General features: G+C 41.0%; 1 protein-coding gene across 1 annotated transcript; it reads left to right on the forward strand.

Annotated features, from left to right (window-relative positions):
- The first annotated feature begins 6,546 nt into the window (after positions 1-6,546).
- Positions 6,547-12,220, forward strand: LOC124277693 (acyl-coenzyme A diphosphatase NUDT19-like). The gene is made up of 3 exons (XM_046713422.1): positions 6,547-7,119; positions 9,197-9,410; positions 11,821-12,220. Exons 1-3 carry the CDS (start codon positions 6,547-6,549, stop codon positions 12,003-12,005), a joined length of 972 nt encoding a protein of 323 aa, XP_046569378.1. The 3' UTR covers positions 12,006-12,220.

A 12,220-nucleotide genomic window follows, 5' to 3' on the forward strand; every position in this document is an offset into this window, starting at 1 on the left:
GACTTGTATTACTTGATTAGATGGCCAAATGGTTGGGGAAGACAATAATGTTATTTCCAACCCGTATTTTCAAGTATTTCCATCCCAAAATGCCCCACTCCCAAATGTGCCGTCCATATTTCAAGCTATTTCTATAATGACGCTTTGCATAGAGAACCCCCATGATGTAGTGTACCTATGTAGCCTTGAAGACCAGGGGTAGTTAGTGACTTGTATTACATGATTAGATGGCCAAATGGTTGGGGAAGACAATAATGTTATTTCCAACCCGTATTTTCAAGTATTTCCTTCCCAAAATGCCCGCTCCCAAATGTGCCGTCCATATTTCAAGCTATTTCCATAGTGACGCTTTGCATAGAGAACCCCCATGATGTAGTGTACCTATGTAGCCTTGAAGAGTGGGTAGCCAGTGACTTGTATTACTTGATTAGATGGCCAAATGGTTGGGGAAGACAATAATGTTATTTCCAACCCGTATTTTCAAGTATTTCCATCCCAAAATGCCACGCTCCCAAATGTGCCGTCCATATTTCAAGCTATTTCTATAATGACGCTTTGCATAGAGAACCCCCATGATGTAGTGTACCTATGTAGCCTTGATCAGGGGTAGTTAGTGACTTGTATTACTTGATTAGATGGCCAAATGGTTGAGGAAGACAATAATGGTATTTCCAACCCGTATTTTCAGGAATTCCCATACAATATATGCCCCGCTCCCAAATGTGCCGTCCATATTTCAAGCTATTTCTATAATGACGCTTTGCATAGAGAACCCCCATGATGTAGTGTACCTATGTAGCCTTGAAGAGGGGTAGTTAGTGACTTGCATTACATGATTAGGTGGCCAAATGGTTGGGGAAGACACAAAATGTTATTTCCAACCCGTATTTTCAAGTATTTCCTTCCCAAAATGCCCGCTCCCAAATGTGCCGTCCATATTTCAAGCTATTTCCATAGTGACGCTTTGCATAGAGAACCCCCATGATGTAGTGTACCTATGTAGCCTTGAGAGAGAGGGTAGCCAGTGACTTGTATTACTTGATTAGATGGCCAAATGGTTGGGGAAGACAATAATGTTATTTCCAACCCGTATTTTCAAGTATTTCCATCCCAAAATGCCCGCTCCCAAATGTGCCGTCCATATTTCAAGCTATTTCCATAGTGATGCTTTGCATAGAGAACCCCATGATGTAGTGTACCTATGTAGCCTTGATCAGGGGTAGTTAGTGACTTGTATTACTTGATTAGATGGCCAAATGGTTGGGGAAGACAATAATGTTATTTCCAACCCGTATTTTCAAGTATTTCCATCCCAAAATGCCCTGGCTCCCAAATGTGCCGTCCATATTTCATGCTATTTCTATAATGACGCTTTGCATAGAGAACCCCCATGATGTAGGGGTACCTATGTAGCCTTGAAGAGAGGGTAACCAGTGACTTGTATTACATGATTAGATGGCCAAATGGTTGGGGAAGACAATAATGTTATTTCCAACCCGTATTTTCAAGTATTTCCATACAATAAATGCCCCACTCCCAAATGTGCCGTCCATATTTCAAGCTATTTCTATAGTGACGCTATGCATAGAGAACCCCACATGATGTAGGTACCTATGTAGCCTTGAAGAGTGGGTAGTTAGTGACTTGTATTACTTAATTAGATGGCCAAATGGTTGGGGAAGACAATAATGTTATTTCCAACCCGTATTTTCAAGTATTTCCATCCCAAAATGCCCCGCTCCCAAATGTGCCGTCCATATTTTCAAGCTATTTCTATAATGACGCTTTGCATAGAGAACCCCACATGATGTAGTGTACCTATGTAGCCTTGAAGAGAGGGTAGCCAGTGACTTGTATTACTTGATTAGGTGGCCAAATGGTTGGGGAAGACAATAATGTTATTTCCAACCCGTATTTTCAAGTATTTCCATCCCAAAAATGCCCCGCTCCCAAATGTGCCGTCCATATTTCAAGCTATTTCTATAATGACGCTTTGCATAGAGAACCCCCATGATGTAGTGTACCTATGTAGCCTTGAAGAAGGGGTAGTTAGTGACTTGTATTACATGATTAGATGGCCAAATGGTTGGGGAAGACAATAATGTTATTTCCAACCCGTATTTTCAAGTATTTCCTTCCCAAAAATGCCCCGCTCCCAAATGTGCCGTCCATATTTCAAGCTATTTCCATAGTGACGCTTTGCATAGAGAACCCCCCATGATGTAGTGTACCTATGTAGCCTTGAAGAGTGGGTAGCCAGTGACTTGTATTACTTGATTAGATGGCCAAATGGTTGGGGAAGACAATAATGTTATTTCCAACCCGTATTTTCAAGTATTTCCATCCCAAAAATGCCACGCTCCCAAATGTGCCGTCCATATTTCAAGCTATTTCTATAATGACGCTTTGCATAGAGAACCCCCCATGATGTAGTGTACCTATGTAGCCTTGATCAGGGGGTAGTTAGTGACTTGTATTACTTGATTAGATGGCCAAATGGTTGAGGAAGACAATAATGGTATTTCCAACCCGTATTTTCAGGAATTCCCATACAATATATGCCCCGCTCCCAAATGTGCCGTCCATATTTCAAGCTATTTCTATAATGACGCTTTGCATAGAGAACCCCCATGATGTAGTGTACCTATGTAGCCTTGAAGAGGGGGTAGTTAGTGACTTGCATTACATGATTAGGTGGCCAAATGGTTGGGGAAGACAAAATGTTATTTCCAACCCGTATTTTCAAGTATTTCCTTCCCAAAATGCCCCGGCTCCCAAATGTGCCGTCCATATTTCAAGCTATTTCCATAGTGACGCTTTGCATAGAGAACCCCCCAAGATGTAGTGTACCTATGTAGCCTTGAAGAGGGGGTAGCCAGTGACTTGTATTACTTGATTAGATGGCCAAATGGTTGGGGAAGACAATAATGTTATTTCCAACCCGTATTTTCAAGTATTTCCATCCCAAAAATGCCCCGCTCCCAAATGTGCCGTCCATATTTCAAGCTATTTCCATAGTGATGCTTTGCATAGAGAACCCCATGATGTAGTGTACCTATGTAGCCTTGATCAGGGGGGGGTAGTTAGTGACTTGTATTACATGATTAGGTGGCCAAATGGTTGGGGAAGACAATAATGTTATTTCCAACTCGTATTTTTAGGAATTCCCATACAATATATGCCCAGCTCCCAAATGTGCCGTCCACATTTCAAGCTATTTCTATAGTGACGCTTTGCATAGAGAACCCCATGATGTAGGGTACCTATGTAGCCTTGAAGAGGGGTAACCAGTGACTTGTATTACATGATTAGGTGGCCAAATGGTTGGGGAAGACAATAATGTTATTTCCAACCCGTATTTTCAAGTATTTCCATCCCAAAAATGCCCCGCTCCCAAATGTGCCGTCCATATTTCAAGCTATTTCTATAATGACGCTTTGCATAGAGAACCCCCCATGATGTAGTGTACCTATGTAGCCTTGAAGAGGGGGTAGCCAGTGACTTGTATTACATGATTAGATGGCCAAATGGTTGGGGAAGACAATAATGTTATTTCCAACCCGTATTTTCAAGTATTTCCATACAATAAATGCCCCGCTCCCAAATGTGCCGTCCATATTTCAAGCTATTTCTATAGTGACGCTATGCATAGAGACCCCACATGATGTAGGGTACCTATGTAGCCTTGAAGAGAAGGAAGCCAGTGACTTGTATTACATGATTAGATGGCCAAATGGTTGGGGAAGACAAAAATGTTATTTCCAACTCGTATTTTTAGGAATTCCCATACAATATATGCCCCGCTCCCAAATGTGCCGTCCATATTTCAAGCTATTTCTATAGTGACGCTTTGCATAGGGAACCCCCCGTGATGTAGTGTACCTATGTAGCCTTGAAGAGGGGGTAGCCAGTGACTTGTATTACTTGATTAGATGGCCAAATGGTTGAGGAAGACAATAATGGTATTTCCAACCCGTATTTTCAAGTATTTCCATCCCAAAAATGCCCCGCTCCCAAATGTGCCGTCCATATTTCAAGCTATTTCTATAGTGACGCTTTGCACAGAGAACCTCCTGGTGTAGGTAAGGAGTAGGGATTGATTCTTTTTACTTTTTCAGAATAGAAAAATGATGAAAAGTAGCTACTCTTAATCTGTAAATTAGAAGAACAAGAAGGTTTTGGGAAGTATATTTGAACTGAGAACTACTGCCAGTACCAGCTCCACTTACTTGCGAACACACACACACACACATGTACACACATCGTGTATTATTGTCCTAATTTGTTCTTTCAGCAATCATTAGTTAAGTATGTATTTGTTAGCTTTCAAAACTGCTTCGCTAACACGTTTATAGCTCGCCTAATTTCTGTCTGTCGCACTGAATATATTGCCGTGCAGCAGCAACTGGAGTTCATTTAGAGATGAGGTTTCAGATTACAGATGTGGTGTCATCAGTAGGCTTTAAGGTGTTGACGGGACAGGGCGTATGGTTACTATCAGAAGCACTGCGCACGTAGGCGTCGCGGTAAGGCATAGCCGGGAAGGGGGAGCTAGGGGGGTGAATGTTAGAATTATTAATCTCATAAAACAATAGTGTTGTGTTGTATCAGTCCAGTATAACTGCCGCTTGTTTTAAATTGTGGAAACCATTGGTCATCCAAACATAATATTTCCACTGTCACTATAGAACACTGATTTTTAACAGAAGAAATTATAACTCACGTGTAAATTGGTTATTGAGAATATAGTAGAGCAATAAAGTAAATCCGAGAACTTAAAAAGCAAAACACAGATATGATACTGACAAACTGTAAAGTGAAGGAATTGTACTTAAATATAATTGAGAGATGGTATTATTTACAGTAGAACCAAAATATAAGAATAAGCAGGTGAGATGTACCAGGATATAGTGACAAAAGATGTAACATGAGAACAGATATTTATAAACAAACAAAAATATTATGAACAAACAAAAAATAATATAACCTTAGGAATGCTAACAATATTATTCTAGGTTAAGACTTTCATATGATTCCTTTTTCCATAAACTGTAAGAATGTGGAATAATATTTCCACCGAAAGAAATCGACCTTCATTACAAAGTTTCAAGTCGTACTTAAAGTGCGAGCAACCTGTAGATCCATCATATTACTCGTTTTGGTGTTAGAAAATTAAATATTATACACACAAAGTTGAGATATATGACTAGTCAGCTAAATTATGATCTGTATCGTTTCAACAGGGCAGATTCTGTGGCAATACTTGTGAAAATGTACATCACTTCCTATTAGAAGAATGAATGAATACGTTTTTAAAGGTGTGCAAACCTTTATTTATCAATCAAAACATTTTGTGTGATCACATGAGTTGTATCCCTTCCTTTACTTAACTTTCCTATCTCTTCTCTCTATTCTTTCCTAATATGTAAAGAATTGAAAATGTATGTATGTAAATATTAGAGAGCGGGTATTTTAAGTTGGAATACTTGTCCCCAATCCCTTTCACATTTGTGAATAAAATATGTTTAAATCAAATCAACAGATATAATATATGTGAATAAATATAATAATAAGATTAACATGGAGTTCTATACTTTGGGAAGAACCTGTGCAAGTCTAGGTCTCTCGACCCTAGTCTATATAAGATAACGGACAGTCTCGCCGCAACACAGCTGTTTCTGAAGTGGTGTCTAAACAATAACACTGCGATATGTGTCAGGTCACTGGCTCTTCTGAGTGGCACATGTGCCGTTCATTGCATGAGCCTTCCCTATATGTTGAGCGGTCCAATATCATTTGCAGCGGACCGCAAATTTCTGATAATGGGAGGGCCGTTTCATGATAATTTCATGTATTTTAGCTATAATGACCCGACGTACATTATCGGACCGATGAAGTTTTGCTTATGGGATCGACGCTAAGGTGACCGTAACTCCCATACCTTAACATAGACTTAAGGTAGTCTTAGCGCTAAGGTTGTTTTGTACAACGGCACCCAGGGCTCCGTTGTTCAAAACAACCTTCGCTGAAAGTTCGGCCTTAGTTAAGGTTACGGCTAAGGTTCGAGTCCGAGTTAAAGGTTGCCCTAAGCGCCTAAGGTTGTTTTGTGCAACAGGCGTAATTTTTCTTAAAAGGTGATCGTAACTCTAACCTTAGTGTTTGAGGTTGACGTTATAGCTAAGGTTGTTTTGAACAACGAAACCCAGAGCCAAGCCCATTTGAGCCGTGCCGACTCCTCTTACATGCGGTGTTAGGAGCTCGATGGACTTTGCCCCTGTGACTCCAAGATGGCAGTGTTTGTGTAGGCTCAGCTGTTTCGAGCCCTAATAGCAGTCGTCAGAGATAAGTGCACATATTGTCAGAGTGCGATCATGGCTGCTCTTCTGAAATCATGGCGAGAGGCCGCTACTCTGATTCTTGTTTCAGCAAACAGATGCCGCGGTCGTATAACTTTTAAACCAGTGGGCTCAAGTCAGACGACCGCTGAACCAAAGGGAGATAACTTTGAGACACTGATGCTGAAAAGAAGCAGCAAGTCAACCTTTTATGCCTAATCTCTATGTCTTCCCGGGCGGAGTAGCAAGTGATGCAGACTTTTCTAAAGAATGGTACGACATATTAGGTCAAGCTGGCGAACTTTCAAGGTCCAACCTGTTCAATTTTGTGAAGGGAAATGGACCAGGGGCACCGATGTTTAATCGAATTCGAGATGCAGAATTCACTACAATACCCAGTGAAATAGCTTTCAGGATATGTGCCATACGAGAAACGTTTGAAGAATCGGGCGTTCTGCTAGCGAGAAATGTTTCCGACATGAAGCAAACGACTGTGATTAATGTAGACTCTCCAACATACGGCAATGCATTGAAATCAGATTCAAACATTAATACTTGGAGGAAGAGAGTTGAAGAAAACGCTTCAGAATTCATCACAATGTGTCGTGATATGAATATTGTACCAGACGTGTGGTCACTGTATGAGTGGTCAGACTGGCTGACACCAGCCCAGGAGATCATTCTTCATCGTAAACCCAGAAGATACGACACAGCCTTCTTTCTGTGTTGTGTGGACGAAAAACCAGATGTGGCTGAGGACAAGGGAGAAACTGTCCATAGTCAGGTACGAATAATGAACAATGATGAAGAGGAATCTGACAATTTGATGTTTATGATGAACAACTATTGTCATGCTTATAGCGTCATCAAGTACGTTTCATTTGACCAAGCATTGTGTCTTCAGAGCTTTCAGTCATGGGTTTTGTTTGTTTAATGCAGCGCTCAGCAATATTCCAGCTTATAGGATGGTGATCTGCATTAAATTGAGTCTGGACAAGTCAGCAAGGCCACCCGATCCATGAAGGGTCTTTGTCGGCACGGGTACTGCCTATGTGTACCCGAGGTACGTTTCTTTATACAGAGGGATCGGGTGGTGAGGTTCGCTGACTTGGTTGACATGTTATCGGTTCCGAATTGCGCAGATCAAAGTAGAGGTCAGTTACAGTACCGGACAAGATCCATTAAAAGTTTCCGTGGTAACTGCTCATGGGATGGAAGCCTATTCTACCCTCAAACAATTTTGTTCCCATGTAGATCTGGGTTAGAATTGGTCTGCAGCAACCCATGCTTGTTGTAAAAGGTGACTAACGGGATCGGTTGGTCAGGCTCGATGACTTGGCTTGCAAATATTGCTTAAATCGATACTCGCCGACTTGGTTGACATGTCATCATATCCCAGTTGTGTAGACAATGGTGTTGCTTACTGGATTGTCTGGTCCAGATTCAATTATTTACAGACCGCTGCCATATAGCTGGAATATTGCTGAGTGCGATGTAAAACTAAACACACTCACTCATTCTTTATACAGAAATTACCATAGCCAAAATCAGAATACAGAACGCGTACCCTAGAACGATTCCATTCTGCATTGTGCCCTTTTCTTGATCAGAACTGTCATACTGTTGTATTGGATGCATTTGATTGCATTATGTAAGAAACAAGTATACAAAGTAAGGAATATTACTTGTAGCACTTTATCACTCGCAATCAGTTGAACGGGAACAACTACATAACGGCTTCAGTTTTGGGTTGCAGAAGATGGACTCGTCCGCTGTGTAGGGTACTGGCAAGTGCGTTTCTGTATTTTGACATTGTTTTACGGTACATTTCTGTATACAGGTACATATCTGCCGACAACTAGTTGTACCCCAGTCACCTTTTACGACAAGCATGGCTTGCTGAAGACATATTCTTACCCAGAATTTCACGGTTATGCATCCATCGGAGTGATGCCAATTTACACTTGTCAGAGTGGAACACAAAGTATGTGATCTTGACTACCAGTTGATAGACTTCCATTTTTGCGGACCTAACAGTGGCTGAGTGGGTTACCATTTCAGCTAACATCAGTCTATACAATAGCAGTGTATGAAATAAGCCAAAAACCCAGCCAGACATCTGGGCTGGTAAGTTAACCAGTCCTTCTTAAATACCAAATAGACAGTAGTGGCGGTCCGATTAATTGAAATAATCGAAGATTGGTCGCAGTGACTAAACGACCAACCAATCGATCATGTTTTCTCATAATCGAACACAAACAATTCTGGAACACTTGTTTTCATTAACACTATTTTTCACAAGGTTGGTTTTGTCTGTTACATTTCATAAGCACTACAAGCTTGTTCCAAGTCATGATTGAATTTATCTTAGACTCCAAGAAATTAATGTTCCTAACCTACTAGTCATCCTTGAAAGATGTGAAATTTGCAAATGCATTTTGTGCAATTTGCAAAAACACCAAAGAATTACAAGTTTTTTTCTTTATTTTTTTTGTCCATTAACAAAAATAATCAGGAAAATTTCATATATGACGCTAACCAATTATTTTCGATGATTGATCGGTTGTAATGAACCAATCATCAATCATGAGATTTTAACCAATTCCCAGCACTAATAGACAGTGCCAGTGGACACGTTATCTGAATATATTTTTTTCACTCGTCCATCGGGCTGGATAGCTTTAAAATTAGACCGTCCGGCAGAAATCTAGCCCGTCTCGGGTGGTCAGACGGACCTTATTTCATACACTGACAATAGAATGTATAACCTTCTTAGAATCGTCTGGATTTTATGCCACTAGTGTAAATTTTTAACTGTTATATATTAGGAGTTTTTATTCAAAATAATGTTTTTGTTACAGTGGGGATCTCCACTGAATATTTTGCTGGAATTTGAAAGAGGATGGGCAGGCATAGCACCACCTCAGATGTACGAACTGGCTCGTTTGCTGAACATTGGCAGTATGGAGGAATTGGTTCACTTCTGCTGGTCACGGGAACGGTCAGGGAACAGAATTGAACGATGGCTTCCTGTCAGATTTGAATGTGCAGACGCAGTCCTGTACCTTATGCCTGGTGAGTTGATTTACTCAATCAGTTAGTTTTAGATTTACAGGTCACACTGTGCCCAAAACTTTTCGACTCAACTGGTCCCTGGTCATCATTTTGTAATAGTCCGCTTATATATGGCGCTCATATCCAGTGACATTGCCTGCTCACGGCAGTACAGACATTACTATCCCCGGTCATAGGACACTGACGTACATTCTGATACTTTTTCAACTCCCTAAAGATTATACAGCCATGCTGCCTGTTAGGCGCAATGAGCTAAGCACTCACATTGCCAGCACATCCTCACGGGTACAAATTTTACAGCCGGGTGAACTGAGACAATGTGGATCTAAGTATCTTGTCCAAGGATACTACATAAATGTGCCCACCTCGGGACCCGAACCTAGGTGCCTCCACCAGGGATCGAACCTGGGCCTTTAGGGACTGTTCATAATTTATGGCTAGGGGGTTGATGATGATTTTAAGGGGGGGTCACCCATTTTTTTCGTGTCGTGTGTGTGTGTGTGCGTGCGTGTGTGTGTGTGTGTGCGTGCGTGCCAGCAATTTTGTACACACGTACTAGGGGGGGTCAGCAATTTTGTACATAAAATTATGTTTAAAATTATATTTTGAAATTATGGGAAGGGAAGGGGTCACTGATTTTGTACACCTACATGCACATAATTTTTAATTTTGTTTTGTTTTGTTGTTGTTGTTTGTTTGGTTTTTTTGGGGCATTCACATTGTACATGCTTCTCCATAAAAATCATCATCACACACACCCACCACCCAGCCATAAATTCTGAACGGTCCCTTAGCGTGATAGGCAGACACCTTACCACTGCACTATTGCGCTCTACCATTTTGAGAAAACCTTTGAGATCATCTACCTTGTGCATAAGGCTACACCCATTCCTGTAATTCAAGCTACTAAAACTTACCTTATATACAGCGATATATGGTAGATCTTAGTGCTGATGCATGAAAATTTATGCCTAAAAGATGAAAGAAATTTTACTAGAATTGGGTTTCCTGTTCAGTGTGCACCGGAACATGATCTGGAAAATTGTGTAAAGGCCACAATTAGGCAAAGTTCCATGAATAAGTCACTGACTGCTCGCAGTCAGTTGAACTTGAAGAAAAGAGATGTTGGTTGTGAAGTGCAGTGGATTGGTCACTGGTTGGATCCTTAACTTTAGTCTTTGGTCCTGTTCCACTCTGATTTGCCTGTTTCATGTGGGTCTCACCTCCTCCGTGGTGTAGTGGTTAGAGCATCCGCGAGAGCGGAAGGTCGCGGGTTCGATTCACGACACCGCCATACCAAAAGACATTAAAATATGGTACTTGTTGGTCCCTGCCTGGCGCTCAGCATTAATGGGTACAACAAGGACTGATCGGCTCGGAGTCGGTATAATGTGTCTGAGTGGGGTATTCATGCTTCACTGTGGCATGGTATCTCAGTGGGCTAGCACTATAAAACCAGCTTCAGTCTGGGCTAGTACAAGCAGCCGCACGTACACATACACACGCATGCACGTCGTCATAAGAGCGAAATATTCTAAGGCACGACGTTAAACCCAATTTCGCCTCACCTCACCTCACCTCACCTCGCCTCACCTCACCTTATGTGGGGTCTCTTGAACCAGGACCCGATTTCTCGAAACAAACTTAAGTTTTTACTCAAATTTCAAACTGAGTTGACAATTTGAATCAGCTGAATTTTAAACTCAACTGCATTTTTTAAATAAAAAAGCCGAAACATCTTAAGTAATCTATCCACCAAACTCAAATTGTCTACTATGTTTGAGTTTATTATCGATTTAAGTTCATTCTGGGAAATGCATTTTCTCAAATTTGAGTTAAAACTCTAACTTAAGTCAAAACTCAGACTTAAGTTTGTTTCCAGAAATCGGGCCAGGTGTCTGAAATATGCCTGTTGATCCACCAGTGAATGGGTACCTTGTAGGATAAGGTTGTAATTTGACTGTTAATCTTCTATTGCCTCATGTTATATCTTATACTCCAAAAGGAGTTGAGAATAGTATTCAAAAGTGCATTGATCTTTTGCCAGGAATATTAATGGCATATGCTGCTTATCATTATTATCATTATTCACATGATTCATCTATCAACTGTCACCTAGCGAGCCATGTAGATCCAGGTTAGAATTGGTCTACAGCAACCCATGCTTGTCGTCAGAGGTGACTAAGGCTCGGTGACATCATCACCATCATCAAAATCTGTATTACGTATGAAGGCCACAGGCCCATATACATATTAATATACATTAGTTGACACATGTCATCTTATCCCAGTTGTGTAGATGGGTGTTCATGTTGTTGATCACTGGATTGTCTGGTCCAGACTCGATTATTTACAGCTGGGTGTGGCATTAAACAACAACCAACCAATCTGATGATGCCAATTGTTGCAGGTGATGAGCTGTACCCAAAGGTGCCGGATATCTACGGAGAAGGGGAAATACTGAAAAGCAGCTTGACGTTGGAGGAATTAGAGCAGAAATACCCTTTACAACACCGAACAGATATGAGGTTGACAGTGAGGGAAAGCGCAAGGGACGTGTCTCCTGCAATATTGAAATGGCAGCAGGACATGTAGCTCCATATGTGGACTTTGCCAATCTTACAATAGAATCCACAGAATCCAAACTGTGAAGTGGTTGGATAATGTTTATCATGTTTATGGTGTGAAAGATGTGAAGTATATTATTATGATTATCACTATGTTAATCAGTCAAAGTCAGTGAGTTGGGTGTTATGCTGCTTTAATATTCCTGTAATATCAATCAAGGGACACCAGAAATGGGCTTCACA

This window comes from Haliotis rubra, unplaced genomic scaffold (genome assembly GCF_003918875.1).
Source record: "Haliotis rubra isolate DU_JTF1 unplaced genomic scaffold, ASM391887v1 Scf2258, whole genome shotgun sequence".
NCBI classification, from domain to species: domain Eukaryota; kingdom Metazoa; phylum Mollusca; class Gastropoda; order Lepetellida; family Haliotidae; genus Haliotis; species Haliotis rubra.

What these genes read in the sequence shown, in the direction of transcription:
- LOC124277693 (XM_046713422.1), top strand. Translation starts at nt 6,547, where the DNA reads ATGCCTAATCTCTATGTCTTCCCGGGCGGAGTAGCAAGTGATGCAGAC. An exon ending in GAGAAACTGTCCATAGTCAG is followed by an intron (nt 7,120 to 9,196) that starts GTACGAATAATG and finishes TTTTTGTTACAG; the next exon opens with TGGGGATCTCCACTGAATAT. An exon ending in AGTCCTGTACCTTATGCCTG is followed by an intron (nt 9,411 to 11,820) that starts GTGAGTTGATTT and finishes CAATTGTTGCAG; the next exon opens with GTGATGAGCTGTACCCAAAG.